Consider the following 22,434-nt stretch of genomic DNA (forward strand, 5'->3'; position numbering starts at 1 on the left):
CGGTCCTGGGGTTCTCTCTGCCCATTTCTTCCTCTGACCACGTGGACCCTAGGCACATCCTTGTTTCCCAGCTCCTGGGGAGCCTGGGGAATCTTGGGCTATTTGGGTGGGGTCCCGAGGGGAGTGTTAAACAGGAGGTGGTCTGGAAGCCAAGCATGCGATCCTGGGCAAGGAGGCGCAGACAGGAGGGTCCGGTCAGTCTGGGCAGTGAGTTCAGGGCACCAGACCCCCCGGAAGGAAGGCTTTGAGCTGTGAGTTTGGGGGCGTTGTCCGGAAGGCTCATTGTGTGTCCTGTGTAGAGATGACCGACTGCTCACCCCAGCTCCCCAGAGAAGGGCTGGTGGTTGGTCCTGGCCATGGCCCATACTCTCTGATCCTTGAAAGGGATGCTTCTGGCACACAGAGCTGGGCTTCACGGAATCAGGCCCATTTCAGTGAGTACTTCTGGAGAACTCCCTGTGAGACGCCCAGGGGGTGTTTGGTGCCAGCAACACGAACATGGACGTGACAGAAGCCCTGCCTCCCCTGGGAGACAGGCCAACCGGTGCCCATGATCCAGTCCAAGGAGACAGAGTTCTTCCGATGGGAGTCAGGACAGCTTTGGAAAAGAGGTGGCACTTGGCCTGGACCCTGAGGGATGAGTAGGAGTCTTGAGAGCAAAGGTAGCCCAATCCCAGGTACAGGCAGGGCCAGGCAGAGGGACCCCAGCAGGGACTGCACACCTTCTGGGTTTCCTGGGCCCCGGCTCTGTCTGTGCCCATGTCTTAGGGCCTCCCAACCTAAGGCCCACATTCACCTTTCTTCCCTGGGCTCTTGTCTGGATGTGTCCGTAGCTCTCAGTCTGGGAAGGGAGACCACCAGACCACCAAGGACTCGGGGGCTCTGTACACATTTGTAAGGGCCAGTCGTGTCCACGTGCTGTGTCCCGGGCTGGCTGTGGCCATGCCGTCCTCTCCTGGGCTGCACTGAGAGGAGAGATGCTGTGCACAGGGGTCCACACCGTCCCTCGTATGAGAGTGTGTGTGGACACCCGCTTTGAATGCACAGGTCTGCTTGGCCTCAGGACATGAACAAGACAGACCCGTGTTTTTCAGGCTCCTCTGGTGACAAAGTGTGAGTGGCCACTGTGGGCATTGCCGGCCTCTGTCAAGATACTTGCTATCCATCCAGGTGTGTGTCAGGACTCACTCACGTCTCCACAGCCTGTTCCCCCCAAAAATCCACTGAGACGTTCCTGCAGTTGCTGACCACCTCATCTCACCCCTACACCTGGATATTCACTGTCCGGCAAAAAAAGCCACGTCACTTCCGTTTCCTTTGCAGTTTTAGTGAACTTACAGCCATCTAAGAAAACGGACAACCCGTTGTGGATTTTTTTGGTTACATCACTTTATGGAAAATATGACCGACAAGCAAAAGCTGCACACATCCAATGTCTACACTTAAGAGTTTGGAGGTTGGGATCCATGTGAGAAAGCTCCCACTGCCCAGGCTATACACGGATCACCTTCACGTTTTTATTTAATGTTTTGCTTTTCCGGTGTTGAGAGCACTTATTCAACATCTGACCTGTCAGCCCAGGTGCCAGTCCACGGCAGTGTCAGCTCCAGGCCCTATGTCATAGAGTACACGTCCAGAAATTGTCCATCTCGTAAGTAAGATTTATATCCTCTGACCAACATCCCCTCCAGTTGCCTCCTTCCAGCGCTGGGAGCCAGCATTCCACTTTCTGCTTCTGTGACTTTGAGTACTTTGGAGTCCTCATGAAAGTGGAATCAAGCAGTGTTTTGTCCTCTGTCTGGCTTCCGTCACTAAAATTTCCTCCTGGTCCATCCACATTGATGTAACATCCTTCTGCTTCGAGGTTGAATGGTAGTCCAGAGACACAACCTCTCTCGGGTTTTCCTGCACGTCTGGCTGCTTCTCACACCTGATCATATTGCCTTGCTTCTTTGTTGCAAACACCAAATGGCAAAACGACATCTTCTAGCTAGGACTGAGTCCTGTGCTTGGACACCAGGGAACGGCGACCATGGAAACTGTTTGAAAAAAAAAAAAAAAAAATCACAGGGAATTCTCAGGCAGTCCAGTGGTTAGAGCTCTGAGCTTTCACTGCTGAGGGCCAGGCCAAGATCTCAGGGAGGAGTGAGGGGAGGATGAGATGTGAGCTGGTCTCGGGCACCTGGGCACCCCGAGGAGGGGAGGCTTGGGCAGGGTTCAGAGCGCCTGCTCCCGGGAAGACAGCAGCTCTAAGCAAGTCGGGCGGGGGTGGGGTGGGGACAGAAAGTCAGGGTCAAAGCCCCTTCTCTCCCCCCATAGGCACCATCTACTCACTGATGCTGGGCTTCTAGAAACTCACCTTTTTCTCTGTCCCCAGGCGTGGTATCCTTACTCCTTCTCTGATCCAGTGTGGCCACCAGAAACCATTCTCAAGTCCCCAGCCCACACAAGTGAGTGACTTCCCATTGTGACTCTGCTGTGGCCACTCCCGGGGACCCTGAACTGTGCTACTCAACGTGTGGACCAGAGGCAGGGACAGTACCATCCCCTGCGAACCGACTAAGAGGCACATTCTCCAGGCCTGAACAGACCTGTTGGGTCAGGATCCTGGAGGAGGGCAAGGCCCAGAGTAGGGGGCATCCACAGACCTCCAGGGGATGCTCAGCCCCTCGGAAGTGCTCCAGTAGCTGCGGACAGAGGATAAAGGCCTGTTTCGGGGGCACAGAGGCAAAGTCTTGTCTGGAAAGAGTGTGCTGTGTCATCGTCCCAGAGCTGGTTTGTGCCCCAGCTGGAGGCTGTGACAGTCTCTTCCTCGGACGCAAACCCAACACACAGGAGTCGTGTGCCCGCTGAGCTGTGGCCCCGAGGCGCCGAGACACTGGCGTCTGCTGCGGGCTCAGCTCAGCCTCCTGAGCACCTTGGCTTCCTCCCCTCTCTCTGCTTCCCCCTCACTCACTCTGCCTCCTCCGGTGACAGCCCCAGACAAGGGGGCACCCGGGCCCAGGGTGTGTCAGAGGCCACCCTCCAGTCACACCTCTGGAGGGAGGGTGTGTCCATCAGCTAGCCAGGCCCCAGGCTGAGAACCCAGGGCGGAGTGATTGTGTCATGCGAGATGCAGGGATTTGGCGGGAAGCTCCTGCTTCTAGGACCTGCAAGTCTTCTCCCCCGGCACCCGCCCAGGGGCTTGGGCACCTGTGTTCCAGAACTTGAGGGGGCTGGGGGCCACGGGGGACAAGGACACACTTGCACTTGTCCAGACCTCGGCCCTCTGCTGCTTTCTTAGCGTGAATACACTTCCCCTCTGGGCAGGCCGCCTTCTGTCACCCACAAGCTGGCTCTGGGCCACTCATCCTCTTTGGCTCTGTCCCTCCTCTTCTCGCTGATCCACACCTACTGCTGTGTCCAGAGACCCCCTTCCAATTCAACCCTTTGCAATTGTGTCCTTGATTCAGAGTCCGAAACTGGGACACACAACTCAGCCTCCCCTCCCACTGAGGTGCCGAGGGGGGTGTGTGGCTGGGCTTCAGCTGCAGGGGTCCCTCCTCCACGGCTGGTCCTTCTCCACCCACCCTGCCTGGGTCTCACTTCTCTTTCCTCAACAGGAGGCAATTTTATCAGCTTTGGATGGAGGAGGCAGGGTCACAAGAGGGAAGGGACAGGGTGTGACGCCAGAGGGGAGGACCAGGGCTAGGAGTATGTCCCGGAGCAGACGAACTGGCCCAATGCCCAGGGAGGCTGGGTGGGAGCCGGCGCAGGGAAGGGCGAAGCCTGGGTGTCCGGGCGCCCACAGCCATGCTGTGTCAGCAGTGGACGTGCAGGTGGGCTCAGCCCTGGGCCCTGCTCCTCTTAGGTCCCCAGCTCGTGGTGACTCACGGCTGGCAACCCCAAGGGGAAGGGAATGGTGAAGACCAAGCAACCTTGGAACTTTACTTCCCTGCCACCGTGGAGTATGCCGTACATGTATTCAACCAGAGGAGCCAGGACAGCAATGCCTACAAGGTGGTGCGGATCCTGAGGTCGTGGAAGGAGCCGGTAGGTACCACATCCTCCCCGCTCCTGCACTGGCCCACACCTGCTGCTAATGAGGGTCAGGAGGGGGTTGTCATCAAGGGACCTCTATCACCATTTGAAACCCATAATATAGAGGGATAAACTCTATTTGGTTAGTTTCAGGTTTTATAAAAAAAATAACTTGGAATTTTTTAAACTGGCAGTCTACTCACATGTAAGGGGTGTTTTCAGTTTTCATCATTTCTTACCTTGTTTAATGAAGAATGACCAAATATGGAGTAAGAGGGGATGAAACTATTTAGTAAAAATAAAGAGCCAGACAGAAGATACTGGATTAGAGAGATTTAGAAAAGATTTCATGGAAATAACATTAAAATAGGTTAGTTGAGGAAAAACAGAGAGAGAGAGATACACAGAGACACCCACAGAGGGAGGGGGAGAGCGGCTCGGGAGTCACAGGCCCCCCTGGTCCTGAGGAGCCTCTGGGAGCTCACAACCTTTCCTCTGACTCCACGTGTTCTGGGCTCCCTCTGGGTCCCCACCTACGTGGACCGAGTGTGATTTACACTCTTCCCAGATGGCATTCTTAACCCTAAAATGTTCCCCTAGCAATGCAGTCTCTACAGAATGCAACCAGGGGTGTGGTTTTCATGTGGGCTGCAGACACGAACACCGAGAACACTCCGGAGGAGGAGCACTTCTGGTCCTGTGTGTGGTTGCGTGCGCGTGCGTGGTTGTGTGTGCGTGTGTGGCTGTGTGCGTGTACTTTGTCTGAATGCTTGTGTGTGGTGGGGCGCTGGGGCGTCACTCCCTCTGCACCACTGGGTTGAGTGATAGAAGGAAGGCAAAGGGCCCTCCACACTGCTGGGCTTCACTCCGTGGACACTGGAGCTGGTCCTGGCTGGTCCGGCTGCCCTGCACCCTCCAGCTGGGCCTCTGTCTATGGTCTTTGGCCTGGAGTCCAAGACTGACTCTGGGTGTTGGAAATAAAGGCCGGATGGAGCCAGAAGACACTGTAAGGCTGAAGGACCAGGGAGTGGAGAAGAGGACAGAAACCTTCAGAGTGCACTTTGTGAGAGGGGTGGTTTCATAGAGCCATCGTCCCAATCCTGTGAGTGTGCCTGTGTGCTTGTATTCTCGTGTGTGTGTGTGTGTGCGTGAATGTGTGTGTGGGGGGGTGCAGGGAATGGGTCCACTTCAAGCTCTGTACAAACGCAGGCAAATGGCATCGTGTTCTCCACGGAGCTGCAGCTCAGCAGAACCAGGTGTGGGAAATTTGACGAAGACATTGAGAACTGTCCGTTTCAAGCAAGTCCAGACGTGAACAATGTAAGACACGCGACAGCAGCCCTCAGGTTACAAGGCTGTGGACGCTGCCTCGGGGCAGGGGGTGTGGGGAGCGATGACAATGCCCTTCCAAGGGACACGGAGGGACATTCGCAGGATGGAGCCCAGCCAGACAGGCCGGCCCCGGTCACTCGTATGCCCCTGGCCCGTCTAGCCGCTGCACCCCAGGTCACACTGAGGTCAGGTTGCTCCGGACCACTTGGGTCCGGGTCACCTGGGGCAGAGACGGGAATGTGCCCTCCCTGGTGTTCACCCACCTCCCTTCCCTGCCTTCAGGAAAAGTGCGGAGAGGAGCGGCAACAACATCACCTTGGCTGAGTAGCCCCCTCTCGGGTCCCCCTGCCACTGACCCAGAGCCCGAGGGGTGGAAGCTGAGGAGCCCCACTGCCCTCCCTCCCAGGCCCTGCCCTGGTGATAAGGCGGGTGAACCCCGCCCCAGGACAAACCCGAGTCGAATCAGAGGCCCTGCTGGGACGCTGGGGTCATGGGTCACACTGGGACATCCTGGGGGGCGGGTCCCTGGAGACCACAGAGCTGGAGAGGGGAGAATGACCCAGGTGCCTCTGGGGTTAGGAGAGAGTCCCAGGTCGGGAACATCCAGGACTGAGGGCCAGAGCCTGCACCCCCAGCTGCCCACCCCAGGAAGGCAAGGTTGGGGGGATGCTGGCTTTAGAGCTGGGGCCACACGCTTCCCAAGGCTCCTCCCGCCACTCTCTGTCCCTGTGCTTTGTCCCGTAGACCATCACCTGCTTCTTTACAATTGACACTGAACCCTGGAGAACAAACTTTCAACTCCTGAACAACACCTGCTCGGAGGGCTCAGCTGAATGAGACCACACCCTGCCGTGGCCCTTCAGTGGCTGAGCAGCTCTGGTTCTGTCCTCTGTATGAACAGGTGTCTGGGTGTCACATCCGGGCAATGTGGACATTCCTCCCTGTCATTTCCTCCTGTAGAATTGGTCATTAAACGTCAGCACTGCAAGCAGCTTTGTGCCACCTGGTTCCAGAGGTTGGGTGCTGGGCAGCTGAGGCTGTCCTGCCAGCAGGGCAGCCGGCTGAGCCCAGGGGCTGGGTCTCTCCTCCGTGGACACCTGAGCCAGCCGCAGGTGCCGCAAGGTAGGAGCACAGGTGCGTCTGAGCAGTGTCTCCAGGCTCAGCATCCCTGCCCCAGGGTGGCCATTCAGAGGTGGCTGTGCTGAAGCCCATGGCTGCCCTGGGACTGTTGGTAGCAGCCACGTGGACCTTCTCCCTCCTTGCCTCCTCTCCTTGTGCTGCCTGCGATCACCTCCTGAATCAAAACCTGCTCTCAAGTGTGTGTCGCAGGGTCTCCTGGAGAGGGGACCCTTTGTGTGGTGTGAGGACTTCTTCAGGATGCGTCCTCCACACACACCTGGCTGACTTCCCAGGCCCGTGACTCCGGCAGAGCCAAGGGGAGCCCAGACACGGGCATCCTCGCTGTTGGTGGGCGTTGCTCAGCATAGGCACGGCTGTGCTCTTGTCCCCCTGCCACCTGGGCCTGGACCAGGCAAGTTGCTCTCCAAGACCCTCCCCCACCCCTCCTCCTTCTCCCTCTGAGGCCTTTCCTGACTCCTGGCTGTTTCCACCAAAGGAAGCTTAAAGGATCCTTTACGCACTGTGCTTCCCATCATGTTTCCAAGGAACCGAAGCCACAACTCTCCTTAAGCAACTCCTGGGAAAGGGTCTCCTCTGAGGTCACCCCAATGTGGGGAAGCTGCCTGGCCCTTCATGAGCTCACCCCTTTCCTGGGGCTGTGGAGGGACCCTGGGAGGGGCGTCAAACCCGGCTTCTGCCAGGGATGGTGCGCTGCCTGTCAGCCCACACGCGTGGGGCTTTGCCAGTGCATCTGCCCCTGGAGGGGAGCTGCAGGGCCTGGGTTTGTTCCGACCCCACTATCCCTCACTAGTCCAGAAGGTAGGACACCTGCACTGCTTAGCTTGGTGAGCACAGGTGTGGACTGAGGGATGTGTCCTGGTGGGAGGAGCCTCCTCCCTGACCCTGCGCACCTCTGCCTGGAATGGTGTGTGCTGGACCCCTTCCTCCCACTGGAATCTGTGCACTGAAGAATCAGGGAAGTGGGTTTCTGGCCCTGTTGTCCATCCCTGGGCAACACCTCGCCGAAGGCAGAGGCAGGATTGCTGGGCTCCAAGCGCAGCCCACAGCTAAGGCAGGCACCCCCTCTCCTGAAACGAGAAACTAGTGGGGACTCTGCCCTCCCAGCTGCTGACCTGTCGGCCATAGGCTCTGGGTCACCAAGGCTTGCAGCTGGGCATCGAGAGGGCCATGAAAGGAAATGCAGCATCAGTGACCAAATGCCTTGCCTCCAGACCCTGTGTTCTGCTCTGTGCCCACTTTCCCATCTGCCAGGGGCACATTCGGACACTTTCCTCAGCTTTCCCACGTGTCAGGATCCAGGCACAGCCCTGGAGCTCAATAAATAAGGACTCAACACAAAGGAATAAGCAAGTGGAGACTTTGGGAGGACTTTGCAGCTGCCCGGGTCTCTCCGGTGGACAGGAAGGGGCGGGGCTGTCTGGTGATGGACGCAGGGTCACACCCAGCAGCTGGCCGTCCCTTCCCTGTGTACTCCTCAGCCCACTCTCCCTGTCTGCACCTCCCCCAGCCCTGGTCCCCAGACTCCCAGGGAGCTAGAACAGCCGTGGGATTTGGATCCTAGTTTCTTCGTGGCGGTAATCAGTCCGGGAATGCAACATGCCCTGCTGGAAGGTGCATTTGTGACTCTTTCTCTTTTTTTTCCCCCCCCAAATTCTTGACGATCTATGCTGGGGGGAGAGGGGTGAATGAAAAGGGCGAGGGAGATTAAGAGGTACAAAAGTCTAGTTATAAATGAGATACAGGATGAAAGGTCCAGCATGGGGGCAGTCAATAATATTGTAATAACTTTGTATCAATAGGGTGACAGATAGCAACTAGACTTATCTTGGGGATCACTTTGTACAATAGAGGAATATTGTTGTGTAGTTGGAACTAAGAGTGTTGTAGGTCAATTACACTGTAATTTATAAAAAAGAACTGAGGTATTTCTCTCCCAAGTCCTGCATTGGCGGAGGGCTCCTCTCAGGAGCATCAGGCACCCTGCTGTCCAACCCGCCCCTCACAGATGCTCACCGCAGGCAAGTCCTGCCAGAGGAGGAGTCCCAGGGAGGCTTCACCTGTCAGCCAGGTGGGATTCGACCTGCTCCTGTGTGGTTGTTGACACTTACCTGGCTGGCTGGCCCTCACCTGCACACCAGTGCTGTAGTTTCCACACCTACGTTTTGGAACGTGCTTCCTTCTTGTCATGTTGACCCGCTTCACCATCTCAGCCCAGCCCTACACATACACACACACACAGACACACATACACACACGGACATACACACAGCGAGAGCCGGCCTCTTCCATGGCCTCTGCTGAACCATATCTCTTGGTCATCACACCTTTAAGCCTCCCCTCCCGCACTGAACCAGAGCTGATCTAGGTGACCAACAACAAAAAGAGTTGACGGTGCGTCACACCTGAGGCTGGGTCACCGAGGGCGCTGTGGCTTCCATCCCCGTCTCTCGGACACTCTGTCCAGAGGAACCGATCTCCCTTACCCAGCGCAGAGAGGCCAAGTGGAGAGGCCCACACTGAGGATAGCAGAGACCACCTGCCGACAGCCAACGCCAGCCAGCAGCCGGGAGGGCAAGCCGCCTGGAGAGTGGGTTCTCCGGGGCCAAACTCACCTTCAGATGAGGGCAGTGCCGTCAGAGCCTGAGTGTGACCTCAGGATAGCTGACATCAGCCAAGCCACCCCAGACCCCTGGTGCACAGACACCACGGAGACGTAAATACGTTGCTGAAGCACCAAGGGCAGGGTGATCAGTCACGCATCATTAGATTATACCTCTTACCCTGTGCGAGCACACACACGCATGAACACACACACACACACATGCACAAATGCAGCCTGCTCTCCATGTACCATCACTCTTGCATTTTTCTGCCTCAATTCAAAACCAAAAGTAAAACACAAATCTCCAAATGATACAGCTAGCTCCCAGGTTGGATCGGGGGGGTTAAAACTGTTTCTAAAGCCATTTTGCTGTTTTCCAGAACCCTGGGCAGGGAGATTTCTGTGGAAATCCATGGATGGACATTCTCAACGCATCTTTAGAGCCTTGCAGAAACTACCCACCAGCCTGAAGCAGTGGAGGGGTGGGTCTTCCTATTAGTTCCACACAAAGAGCTGTCAGCGAAAAGTAACTTGTGCCCAGAGTTTGGTGAAACACGGAAACAGGTTCGTGTTCTCTTCCATTCATTGGGAGCAGACTGCCCCTGCTGGTACATGCGTTGACCAAGCAGAAGACACTACACAGCCCGGCACAATATCAGCCTCCACGCCCGAAGAATGCACAAAAAAGCAACAAGGCTACAAAATGAAGTCAATAGGTCAGATGTGTTATTTAAATGTTCTGCGAGTGTCTTTGCTTCTTTAAATGCTCATGAGAGTGGCAGAATGTGCTAGAAGACCATTAGACAGGCTCACATTCTTTCTTCAGCATACTGAGTTCAAAGTTCCAGGGTTTGGATGCCACAATAAAGGTGCAATGAAACATCTAAAAGAGACAAAAACAATAACCAGCTGGTAAGAACAATTGCAAAAAACAAAAGTCAAAAACCCCCAGAAGTTCCTCTTTCCAGGTGCCAGGATTTAGCTTCAAGAGGGACAAAAGGCCATCTGAGCCAGCCACGCCTCTACAGATCCCCAAGCTGTTGGCCCAATGGCAGAGCAGCCAGCCTCATGACTGGGATGGACCCCCATCGGTTCACCTCCCTGAGAGCTGAAGCCATCACGGTTGTGGCTCCATTTGCTCCAGGTTAGCAAGAGTTGGAGCCCAGGACCAATTATCCTCAAGAAATCCTAGTGTCCAGCTCTGGCCCTTCTCCAGACACGCCAACTTCCTGTGGCCCATGGAGACCCCACGCGACGTGGAGGGCCCAGTGGGTCCTTCCCAGGGTATACGGCACCACAAGAATAGCCAGGGTCCTGCATGTCTTGGAAAGCGGTGTCAGAGTCTGGCCAGATTCCACCAGGGAAAGCTTGCAGCTGGGGAGCTGGGAGGAGACACAGGGCCTGCAGAGGGAGCGGGGCTCCAGGCTCCTGGTGTGGATGAGATCACTGTGTCCCTCCTCTCACCTAAAATCTTTATTCAGTTAGAAGAAAAATATAAAGTACAAATAGCTCTTTATGGCAACACCCAGTAGAAGTGAAGTTGCATAAGATACACAGACTGAGGGGTCAGGTTGAGGGGGAAATAGGACCAAGTGACCAGTAACCCAGACAGACCACGGAGGAACTGAGGCCAGGTCAGCGGGGTGTCCAGGCTGGAGGGGCATCAGGATGGGTGGAGCTGGTTCCTGGCAATGGCAGGGAGGGCAGGGAGGGCAGGTAGTGCGCTTACCAGAGGGTTAACTAATTGCTTAACTTGTGATCGCCAGGGTAGACAGGAAAAAATCGCAAAATAAAGGGATTGAAAACCCAATTATTAAAATCAACCATAGAGAATACTTTAGTACTGTATTAACATATTAAAAATCTTTAAGAGGTGAAAAAATATTGGACAAGGAATTCAACTTCTTGGAACTCTGCCCACAAGGCAACAGCAATCAGATATACACACAAACAGAAATAAAGAAGAATATTCATTATGGCACTGTTCATAATAGCTAAAAATTAGAAAAACTTAAATAATCAATTCTCAGGGGGTGACTAAATAATATGTGGAAACACCATTAAACGAAGTCAAATAGTTTCATTACATAACGCCCTCAAATAATTTTACGGTTTTGGAAATCCTTAGATTTTATTATTAAATAAAAATCTAAATTGTGGAACAGTGTACAGTGTGATCCCCACTACACAAAAATACAAATGTAAAATATAGAAGAAACTAGGATGTATAAAACTAAGTTGACAGCAGTAAACTTTCCATAAAGGAATTTTTAGCTGATTGTTTTTTTTCTTCTGTAGTTGATTTTAAGCTACTTAATACTTCGGAAAATTTCTAAATTTTCTACCTTAAGTGAATAGGGCCTTTTACTATTTAAAACAGTATCAGGTTTTAAAATTTATTTTCCACGGAGCTCAGGTAGTTACCCTTTCTTCCTTTCTAAGTCTCAATAAATAAAGAAAACAGATAAGCTCGAATCTATAGGAGGTCAGAAATGGGGAATCTCTAGGAGTTCCATGATCCATGCAAAGGCACAGACTGGGAGGAATCCTTGGAAGGTAACAGGTGATTTTGAGCAGACCATCCAAGGCTGTTGAACTCTATCTTAGCACCTACCTTCTGCATTTGGGGATCCCATTGTACTAAGCAGTTTTCATTCTCCCCCGAAGCTTTCCTGCACATTGTCCGGGCAATTTTGACTTCAAGAAGGTAATCCAAACTATCTGTGACCTGTCCATGAGTAAGTTAAAGTTAGAGATCATAAAAGAATATGTGGTATCAATTGTCATTTCTGATAAACAAACATGTCACTGACTGCTTAGGGCAAAAGGTGTCTTCTCACCTCCTTCCCTCCTACAGTTTTTTTTTTTTTTGGCCAGAGTTTTGGGGTAACGTGGAGGTGGTTCTTACCTCTCTCTCTCTCTCTCTCTCTCTCTCTCTGTTTCTCAGTCACTCTCATTATGGTATTTAATTTTAAAGTAATGTCACAGTAAACTGTCACCAAAATAAAGCAAGAAGACTATTCCCTAAAGGCCATTTTTCCTGGGAAAACTAATGGTTTGCTCATTGGAGCTCTGGAAATAAACAGCATTTTTATCGAAATCCACTGAGAATGTATCGATTCCCTTTAAAGTTTTGGTAGTTTTAGTCATCCTTGCCTTATTCCACGTCATATACCCTCCCAAATCCCTGAATTTCTGGGCATCTCCCCTCCCCTCCCCTCCCCATGCAGAACCTCCCCTCCCCATCCAGCATCACTCAGAGGCAGTAGCATGGGTGGATTAAGAGCAGACAACCTGGGTTTAAATCTTGGCTCTTCTACTTAGTAGCTGTGTGACCCTGGGCAAGTTACTAAACCCCTCTGTGCCTGTTTCCTCCTATGTGAACTTGAAAACCTGAGTGCGCATACAGAAAGCCACTGGATCTAGCACAAAGTAAACATGGCTCCAGGCTGCCATTGGCGGTCTTTCCTACCAGTCTTCGCCGTGTGTGAAATCGGCAGCAGAACCCCAGCCAGCTATGAACTGGAGCAGGCGGCCACATGCTTTTTCTTCAAGGGCCAGAGAGGAAATATTCCAGGCTTTGCAGCACAAATACAGCCCAGAGGACCCTCAAAAAGTGTGTGTGGCTGTGTCTTAACAAAACTGTGTTTATGGACACTGAAGTTTCAATGTAAAGTAATTTTCATATGTCACAAAATAGTCTCCTTCTTTTGTTTCTTATAATCATTTGTAGCTCACGGGATGTACAAATATGAGAAGTGGGCCAGATTTGACTTCAGGCTGTTAGTGGCCACTGCTGATAAAGATCTTTGCACTTTTAACTTAAATCATCCAATGGAATAGAGCAGTTTTCTTTCTATGGCACATGGGCCTATGTTATTTTTATCCGAATTTTCACCCAGCATTTTTCTGTTCGCTTTCATTAGGAGTTATTTTTGTTTGGGGGGTGGTGCATTCTTCCTTACCCCCTTTCTTCAATATGTTTTCCAGCAGTTTGTAGCTGGAATGCCAAGGATTTTTAAACACTTCTGTTCTAGCCTCTTTTGGAACCTGTTTCTACCTGATTCTTTTGCATCCTTACCCGCATTTGAGCTGACAGTCAACTAAGAAATAAAATGTACATTCCTGACCACTCCCTCCCATCAGGAAACTTGCACAAGCCTCTTAGATAGCCTCATCCACCAGAGGGAAGACAGCAGAAGGAAGAACTACAGTCTTGCAGCCTGTGGAACAAAAACCACATTCACAGAAGGATAGACAAGATGAAAAGGCAGAGAGCTATGAATTGAAGAATTGAAGAACAAACAAATGGAGATGAACAATACAATAACTGAAATGAAAAATACACTAGAAGCAATCAATAGCAGAATAACAGAGGCAGAAGAATGAATAAGTGACCTGGAAGACAGAATGGTGGAATTCACTGCTGCAGAACAGAATAAAGAAAAAAGAATGAAAAGAAATGAAGACAGCCTAAGAGACCTCTGGGACAACATTAAACACAACAACATTCACATTATAGGTGTCCCAGAAGGAGAAGAGAGAGAGAAAGGACCCGAGAAAATATTTGAAGAGATTATAGTTGAAAACTTCCCTAACATGGGAAAGGAAATAGCTACCCAAGTCCAGGAAGTGCAGAGAGTCCTGTACAGGATAAACCCAAGGAGAAACACACTGAGATACATAGTAATCAAACTGGCAAAAATTAAAGACAAAGAAAAATTATTGAAAGCAGCAAGGGAAAAATGACAAATAACATACAAGGGAATTCCCATAAGCTTAACAGCTGATTTCTCAGCAGAAATTCTACAAGCCAGAAGAGGGTGGCATGATATACTTAAAGTGATGAAAGGGAAGACCCTACAACCAAGATTACTCTACCTGGCAAGGATCTCATTCAGATTCGATGGAGAAATCAAAAGCTTTACAGACAAGCAAAAGATAAGAGAATTCAGCACCACCAAACCAGCTCTACAAGAAATGCTAAAGGAACTTCTCTAAGTGGGAAACACAAGAGAAGAAAATGACCTACAAAAACAAACCCAAAACAATTAAGAAAATGGTAATAGGAACATACATATCGATAATTACCTTAAATGTGAATGGATTAAATGCTCCAACCAAAAGACACAGGCTTCCTGAATGGATACAAAAACAATACCCATATATTTGCTGTCTACAAGAGACCCACTTCAGACCTAGGGACACATACAGACTGAAAGTGAGGGGATGGAAAAAGATATTCCTTGCAAATGGAAATCAAAAGAAAGCTGGAGTAGCAATACTCATATCAGGTAAAATAGACTTTAAAATAAAGAATGTTAAAGGAGACAAGGAAAAATACTACCTAATGATCAAGGGATCAATCCAAGAAGAAGATAAAACAATTATACATATATATGCACCCAACATAGGAGCACCTCAATACATAAGGCAACTGCTAACAGCTATAAAAAGGGAAATCGACAGTAACACAGTAACAGTGGGGGACTTTAGCACCTCACTTGCACCAATGGACAGATCATCCAAACAGAAAATTACTAAGGAAACACAGCTTTAAATGACACAGTAGACCAAGTAGATTTGATTGATATTTATAGGACATTGCCTCCAAAAACAGCAGATTACACTTTCTTCTCAAGTGTGCATGGAACATTCTCCAGGATATATCACATCTTGGGTCACAAATCAAGCCTCAGTAAATTTAAGAAAACTGAAATAATATCAAGCATCTTTTCTGACCAAAATGCTATGAGATTAGAAATCAAAGGAAAAAACAAAACACATGGAGGCTAAACAAGACGTTACTAAATAACCAAGAGATCACTGAAGAAATCAAAGAGGAAATCAAAAAATACCTAGAGACATATGACAATGAAAACACGATGATCCAAAACCTATGGGATGCAGCAAAAGCAGTTCTAAGAGGGAAGTTTATAGCTATACAAGCCTACCTCAAGAAACAAGAAAAATCTCAAATAAACAATCTAACCTTACACCTAAAGAAACTAGAGAAAGAAGAACAAACAAAACCCAAAGTTAGCAGAAGGAAAGAAATCATAAAGATCAGAGCAGAAATAAATGAAATAGAAACAAAGAAAATAATAACAAATATCAATAGAACTAAAAGCTGGTTCTTTGAGAAGAGAGACAAAATTGATAAACCATTAGCCAGACTCATCAAGACAAAGAGGCAGAAGACTCAAATCAATAAAATTAGAAATGAAAAAGGAGAAGTTACAACAGACACTGCAGAAATACAAAGGATCCTAAGAGACTACTACAAGCAACTCTATGCCAATAAAATGGACAACCTGGAAGAAATGGACAAATTCCTAGAAAGGTATAACCTTCCAAGACTGAACCAGCAAGAAATAGAAAATATGAACAGACAAATCACAAGTAATGAAATTGAAACTGTGATTAAAAATCTTCCAACAAACAAAAGCCCAGGACCAGGTGGCTTCACAAGTGAATTCTATCAAACATTTAGAGAAGAGATAACACCCATCCTTCTCAAACTCTTCTAAAAAATTGCACAAGAAGGAACACTTCCAAACTCATTCTATGAGGCCACCATCACCCTGATACCAAAACCAGACAAAGATACTACAAAAAAAAAAGAAAATTACAGACCAATATCACTGATGAATATAGATGCAAAAATCCTCAACAAAATACTAGCAAACAGAATCCAGCAACACATTAAAAGGATCAAACACCATGATCAAGTGGGATTTATCCCAGGGATGTGAGGATTCTTCAATATACACAAATCAATCAATGCAATACACCATATTAACAAATTGAAGAATAAAAACCATTTGATCATCTCAATAGATGCAGAAAAAGCTTTTGACAAAATTCAACATCGATTTATGATAAAAATTCTCCAGAAAGTAGGCATAGAGGGAACCTACCTCAACATAATAAAGGCCATATATGACAAACCCACAGCAAACATCATTCTCAATGGTGAAACACTGAAAGCATTTCATCTAAGATCAGGAACAAGAGAAGGATGTCCACTCTCACCACTATTATTCAACATAGGCTTGGAAGTCCTAGCCATGGCAATCAGAGAAGAAAAAGAAATAAAAGGAATACAAGTTGGAAAAGAAGAAGTAAAACTGTCACTGTTTGCAGATGACACGATACTATACATAGAGAATCCTAAAGATGCCACCAGAAAACTGCTAGAGCTAATCAATGAATTTGGTAAAGTTGCAGGATACAAAATTAATGCACAGAAATCTCTTGCATTCCTATACACTAATGATGAAAAATCTGAAAGAGAAATTAAGGAAACACTCCCATTTATCACTGCAGCAAAAAGAATAAAATACCTAGGAATAAACCTACATAGGCAGACAAAAGGCCTGTATGCAGAAAACTATAAGACACTGATGAAAGAAATTAAAGATGATACCAACAGATGGAGAGATATACCATGTTCTTGGATTGGAAGAATCAATATTGTGAAAATGACTCGACTACCCAAAGCAATCTACAGATTCAATGCAATCCCTATCAAATTACCAATGGCATTTTTTTACAGAACTGAACTGAAAAAGTCTTAAAATTTGTATGGAGACATAAAAGATCCCGAATAACCAAAGCAGTCTTGAGGGAATAAAACGGAGCTGGAGGAATCAGACTCCCTGACTTCAGACTATACTACAAAGCTACAGTAATCAAGACAATATGGTACTGGCACTAAAACAGAAATATAGATCAATGGAACAAGACAGAAAGCACAGAGATAAACCCACGCACCTATGGTCAACTAATATATGACAAAGGAGGCAAGGGTACACAATGGAGAAAGGACAGTCTCTTCAATAAGTGGTGCTGGGAAAACTGGACAGCTACATGTAAGAAATGAAATTAGAACACTCCTTAACACCATACACAAAAATAAACTCAAAATGAATTAGAGATCTAAATGTAAGACTGGACACTATAAAACTCTTAGAGGAAGACATAGGAAGAACACTCTTTGACATAAATCACGGCAAGATCTTTTTTGATCCACCACCTAGAGTAACGGAAATAAAAACAAAAATAAACAAATGGGACCTAATGAAACTTAAAAGCTTTTGCACAGCAAAGGAAACCATAAGCAAGATGAAAAGACAGTCCTCAGAATGGGAAAAAATATTTGCAAACGAATCAATAGACAAAGGATATCTCCAAAATATATAAACAGCTCATGCAGCTCAATATTAACAAAACAACCCAATCCAAAAATGGGCAGAAAGCCTAAATAGACATTTCTCCAAGGAAGACATACGGATGGTCAAGATGCACATGAAAAGCTGCTCAACATCACTAATTATGAGAGAAATGCAAATCAAAACTACAGTGAGGTATCACCTAACACCAGTTAGAATGGGCATCATCAGAAAATCTACAAATAACAAACGCTGGAGAGGGTGTGGAGAAAAGGGAACCCTCTTGCACCATTGGTGGGAATGTAAATTGATACAGTCACTATGGAGAACAGTATGGAGGTTCCTTAAAAAACTAAAAATAGAATTACCCTATGACCCAGCAATCCCACTTCTGGGCATATACCCAGAGAAAACCATAATTCAAAAAGACACATGTTGGGCTTCCCTGGTGGCACAGTGGTTGAGAGTCCGCCTGCCGATGCAGGGGACACAGGTTTGTGCCCCGGTCCGGGAAGATCCCACATGCCACAGAGCGGCTGGGCCCTTGAACCATGGCCGCTGAGCCTGCGCATCCGGAGCCTGTGCTCTGCAATGGGAGAGGCCAGAACAGTGAGAGGCCCCCCTACTGCAAAAACAAGAAAACAAAAAAACAGACACATGCACCCCAATGTTCATTGCAGCAGTATTTACAATAGCCAGGTCATGGAAGCAACCTAAATGCCCATTGACAGATGAATGGATAAAGAAGATGTGGTACATATACACAATGGAATATTACTCAGCCATAAAAAGGAACGAAATTGGGTAGAGACGTGGATGGATCTAGAGACTGTCATACAGAGTGAAGTAAGTCAGAAAGAGAAAAACAAATATTGTATACTAACACATATATGTGGAACCTAGAAAAATGGTACAGATGAACCGGTTTGCAGGGAAGAAATTGAGACACAGATGTAGAGAACAAACGTATGGACACCAAGGGGGGAAAGCGGCGGGGGGTGGGAGTGGTGGTGGTGTGATGAATTGGGAGATTGGGATTGACATGTATACACTGATGTGGATAAAATGGATGACTAATAAGGACCTGTTGTATAAAATAATAAATTAAATAAAATTCAAAAATTAAAAAAAAATAGAATAGAAAAGAGTCCTACATCTGCAGAACTACCTCATGCTTGGCAGGGGTGACACTGTGGTATAGTGTAGAAATAATGCCCTTTTTAATAAGTGGTGCTATTTGGTTAAAATAAAAACAAAAAAAGAAAACCACACACACACAAAATGTACATTCGTGAAAAGAAGTAGCAAACACTATGAAATGATTCGTTAGTCTTGAGCTATGTGGGTCTTTGGTTTATTTTATTATTAAATACCTGCCTTTAAAGCAGAACCATCTATACCTATTTCTGTAAATGGAGAACACAGATGAAAACATCCAAGAAAGTGGACTAACCCTGGGAAAGACGGGAACTTCACTAAGAACAGGTACCAAATCTGAGCCCTCTGGGGCATTGACATCCATGAGGTCTTACTTCAGCCACCCATTGGGGACGCACATCCTGGACCAGGTGTCGTTGCCTGAAAACACAAACCACACAACTGGGGCCACACGGAGAACCACAGGAGCCCGGGGCCCTCAGCCTGTGCAGGTGGCCAGGAACCAGGGGTCCCGGCCTCTTAGGGGATCCAGATGCTGAGTGAAACTTCTGCCCACATAAGAAAACAGGAAACGGAAGCAGGTTGACGGCGGCTGGAGGGTGGGCAGTGCAGGTTAGAGGGCAGATGGGGCGAGTGGAGGAGGAAGAGGGGCAGAGGTGTAGGTCAGGCCGGCATCACATGTAACCCAGGCCCAGTGGGGCCCCCTCACCCTCTGCCGACCCCTCTCATCGCTCACCCCTCCACCTCCCATCTTGGGCTCCTGCATAAACCTCAGGACAACCCTCTTTCTCAGGAAACACAGCGCTGGTTCAATGCACTCATCTTAGACATGGTCCGTGTTCAAATCCCTCCAACTGCCCTAAGAACATCCTTTACAGTATAATTTTAAATCCAAGAGACAATACAGGATCACATCTGGCACTTAACGTCATGTTTCTTAAGCTTCCTTTAATGAGAACCGTTTCCTTCTTCTTCCCCGTCTTTCACAGCACTGATTTTTTTCAGCATGCAGGCCTCTCACTGTTGTGGCCTCTCCCGTTGCGGAGCACAGGCTCCGGACACGCAGGCTCAGCGGCCATGGCTCACGGGCACAGCCGCTCCGCGGCATGTGGGACCTTCCCGGACCAGGGCACGAACCCGTGTCCCCTGCATCGGCAGGCGGACTCTCAACCACTGTGCCACCACCAGGGAAGCCCAGCACTGATATTTTTAAGCGGTCTTAGAGAATGCCGCATAATACGGACTCGTCTAATTGTCCCTCGAGATCACCCTCAGGCTTTTGGAGCAGGAACACCGTATATAGGCAACGCTGTGTCCTTGCAGTGATGTCACATCAGAGGTACACGGTGTCAATTTGTCCCATGTGTCCTGGCTGTAATTAATTAACAAGCAACCCCTACAGCGGTCCACCCCCCTCCCTCCTCCTCCCCTCCCCCTCTCCTGCCACACCGGGTGGAGGATTCATTGCTGATCTTCGGCCTGAGTTATCACCATGGTGGTTGCAAAAGGTGATTTTCTAGTTTCACATTCTTTCACATCTCTAAGTAGGCATTTTTCTGGAAAAAAAGAGCCTTCCCTTCTGCCCTGGTTCCTTTTTACAGTGAAAGCTGGATGTGGAGTTTGTTCACTTGTTAAATGTGTTATAATCCATCCCTGTAGCCACTTAGGTTGATGATATCAGCTCAAACTGTTCCAAACTCGACCCCTTCAGAAGCCCTTCTGGGCTCTTACCTGTGTTTTCTGATGTGACTATAACTAAGTTTAAGTTATTTGAATGGATATATTATGTTTTACCCCAGAATGTTAAAGGAGGAAGTTTAATTAACTTTCTTCCAAAAATCCCTAAAATAAAGTTCATAAATTTTGGCTCAGGTGTCTCTCAGCTGCTCTCCACGGATGACAGCCCTGCCACAAAGGTGAGTGTGGGGGCAGAGAACGGGGAGTGAAAGCCACCAACCTGCTCCTGGGACTTCAGAATCTGCAACACCTTGAAGGTGTACTCGTCCTTGCTGGCCTTGTTGTACTCCTTCATGGCGAACCACAGTGCATGCTGCACGTATACGTAGGATTCGGGGACGTCTTGGAATTTCCTCACCACCTTCGATGAACCCCAGGCCTGGAAACCTCTGGACGCGAGGGCCACCATGGCCATCAGGAGCAGCAGGCCGGGGCGGAGCCTGGCCATGGCACCTCAGCCCAGGGGCGCGGCCGAGCCCCTCCTGTCCTCGCAAGGCTGGCCGGGCCCTGCTGCCTCTGCACGCGGCCCCTCCTAGCTCTGCTGCAGGCGGAGAGGGGAGAACAGCGGTTAACATCACCTGCCTAAAAAAGAGGCTGCCTGCGAAATGTTCAATGCAGTCCATTTTCCCATCTTGGATGCTTCCTTTCTGGAAGGACGCACACCTCTGTGCACTCACGTGTGGGAGGGATGCACACATACATGTACACACACACACGCCTGTCTCTGCCGGCTGGGTTGGGCCCTGTGGTAGGCACTGCATGTGCTGTGTGGTCTCTCATCATCAGAGCCCCGTGGGGCTGCGAAACCCTTTACACAGGAGGAGACGGCCACGGGGCCGCGTGTCTGCTTCAGAGCTGGGCTGCCCTGCCTCAGTCTCACCCACGCGTAGGAGGGATCATGGCTTGTAAAGTGCATTTGCTTGGGAGGAATCCCTTCTGCCACAGAAGGTCACCAGGATTTGGCTCACAAGGCGGAAGCAGCGGTTAATGTGTCAGATGCAGACAAGGAGCAAGCCCCTCGAGACAAAGCAGGGTCCGTGGGTCGTGTTCGCTGCAGAGAAGTGGGGACAGAGTGTCCAAACAGAGGACGTGATGGCCAAACCAAGAGATGCCTGGTGTCCGTCAGACTCTAGATACAGACACCCAGCACTGAACACTCCTGGGGTCTTAGCTCGGTTGCCCACCCAGGACACCGCTCTGACCCACGTGCCCTCTGCCAGGAATCACCAACCAAACCCAGGCCGCGGGAGGCGACCTTCCCGTGTGCCTCCCAGAGACGGGCCTGTGGAGAGGCTGATGCGTGAGGACACCGGGTCCCCTCCGCCTGCCGGCCTGGCCCGTGGTAACCTACCCGCTCCTGCCCGGCCTCCGCGCGACGGCAGCATTGTGACACACGTGGGATTGGAGCGGTTCAGACCCGCTCCGTGGCCTCTGGAGCAGTTGCCCAGACACACAGGACGGTTGCCCTGGGCCGTCTTCCATCCAGCACGGCTAAACCTGGGACCTACCTGAGCACCAAGCTCCTTTCCACGATGCTGCGGCCGAGCCCTGAGCTGGCCGCCGGCCGCAGGCGGTCTCTCTCCTTCCTCAGGACCCGAGCTCAGTGGCTCCTGCCTGTGGCCCGCTTGTCTCTGGCACGCTCAGTTCACAGCCATGCGCCTGCTCAGGGTGTCTGTTGGCGTCAGGGTGCGTCTGCCCTCAGCTGCCCTCCCTGCCAGTGGTCACCTCTGGCCCTTTTGTGATGTAAGCCCTGCCCCACTGATGCTGCCCAGGTGACCAGCCCCTCTGTCAGGGGACCCTCTGCCCTCAGAAGTCCACAGGCTCACCAGGAGCCCCCAGCATCTGCCCCAAGTGCTGAGTCCCAGCTCCTGTCCCTTGGCTCCTGACTTTCTAAATTTCTGTGCTTTGGATGGGCAGCTGGAAGTGAAGTCACCTCCAAGGCTGTTTCCATCAGTGTCTTGTCATGTGGCCCCTCTTTGGTGTCTTAGAGACACCAAACAGCCAGGCTCAGGGGACCTGGGGCCAGAGGCCCTCAGGTCGGAAGGCCAGGGGTGGTGCCGAGGACACGAAGCAGAAGGCTGGCAGCAGACTCAGGCGTGATGAGCCTCTGTGGGATGAACAGAGGGCAGATCCCCCTTGGCCCGCCAGCCATTCCTCCCCATCTCCAGCCTTGTCCCGGGCAGGCTGCCCGGACGGTCGGGACTCCATCCCACTCTGCTTTTGGGGCCTGGCTCGGCCTCAGAGAGGGGCTCCCAAGAACTCAGAAGTTGG

The 22,434-nt window shown here is 49.8% G+C and overlaps 2 protein-coding genes across 2 annotated transcripts; one reads left to right on the forward strand and one right to left on the reverse strand.

Moving 5' to 3' along the window:
- The first annotated feature begins 3,792 nt into the window (after positions 1-3,792).
- Positions 3,793-6,189, forward strand: CST9L (cystatin 9 like). Its single transcript, XM_032606089.1, has 3 exons — positions 3,793-4,028; positions 5,214-5,340; positions 6,097-6,189. Exons 1-3 carry the CDS (start codon positions 3,793-3,795, stop codon positions 6,187-6,189), a joined length of 456 nt encoding a protein of 151 aa, XP_032461980.1.
- Positions 6,190-9,893: 3,704 nt separating this feature from the next.
- On the reverse strand, positions 9,894-20,611 carry CST8 (cystatin 8). Its single transcript, XM_032604118.1, has 3 exons — positions 20,384-20,611; positions 11,709-11,822; positions 9,894-9,977 (listed from the first exon to the last, which is right to left on the reverse strand). The coding sequence occupies exons 1-3, from the start codon at positions 20,609-20,611 to the stop codon at positions 9,894-9,896; spliced, it is 426 nt and encodes a 141-aa protein (XP_032460009.1).
- Between the last annotated feature and the right edge of the window lie 1,823 nt (positions 20,612-22,434).

Source organism: Phocoena sinus, chromosome 15 (assembly GCF_008692025.1).
Source record: "Phocoena sinus isolate mPhoSin1 chromosome 15, mPhoSin1.pri, whole genome shotgun sequence".
NCBI lineage: Eukaryota > Metazoa > Chordata > Mammalia > Artiodactyla > Phocoenidae > Phocoena > Phocoena sinus.

Coding starts and splice junctions, on each gene's coding strand:
- CST9L (XM_032606089.1), top strand. CDS start 3,793: ATGCTGTGTCAGCAGTGGACGTGCAGGTGGGCTCAGCCCTGGGCCCTG. Junction 4,029..5,213: donor ATCCTGAGGTCGTGGAAGGA/GCCGGTAGGTAC, acceptor GTCCACTTCAAG/CTCTGTACAAACGCAGGCAA. Junction 5,341..6,096: donor CAAGTCCAGACGTGAACAAT/GTAAGACACGCG, acceptor TTTGTCCCGTAG/ACCATCACCTGCTTCTTTAC.
- CST8 (XM_032604118.1), bottom strand. CDS start 20,611: ATGGCCAGGCTCCGCCCCGGCCTGCTGCTCCTGATGGCCATGGTGGCC. Junction 11,823..20,383: donor TTCTGAAGTCCCAGGAGCAG/GTTGGTGGCTTT, acceptor ACTCATGGACAG/GTCACAGATAGTTTGGATTA. Junction 9,978..11,708: donor GGGATCCCCAAATGCAGAAG/GTAGGTGCTAAG, acceptor TGTCTCTTTTAG/ATGTTTCATTGCACCTTTAT.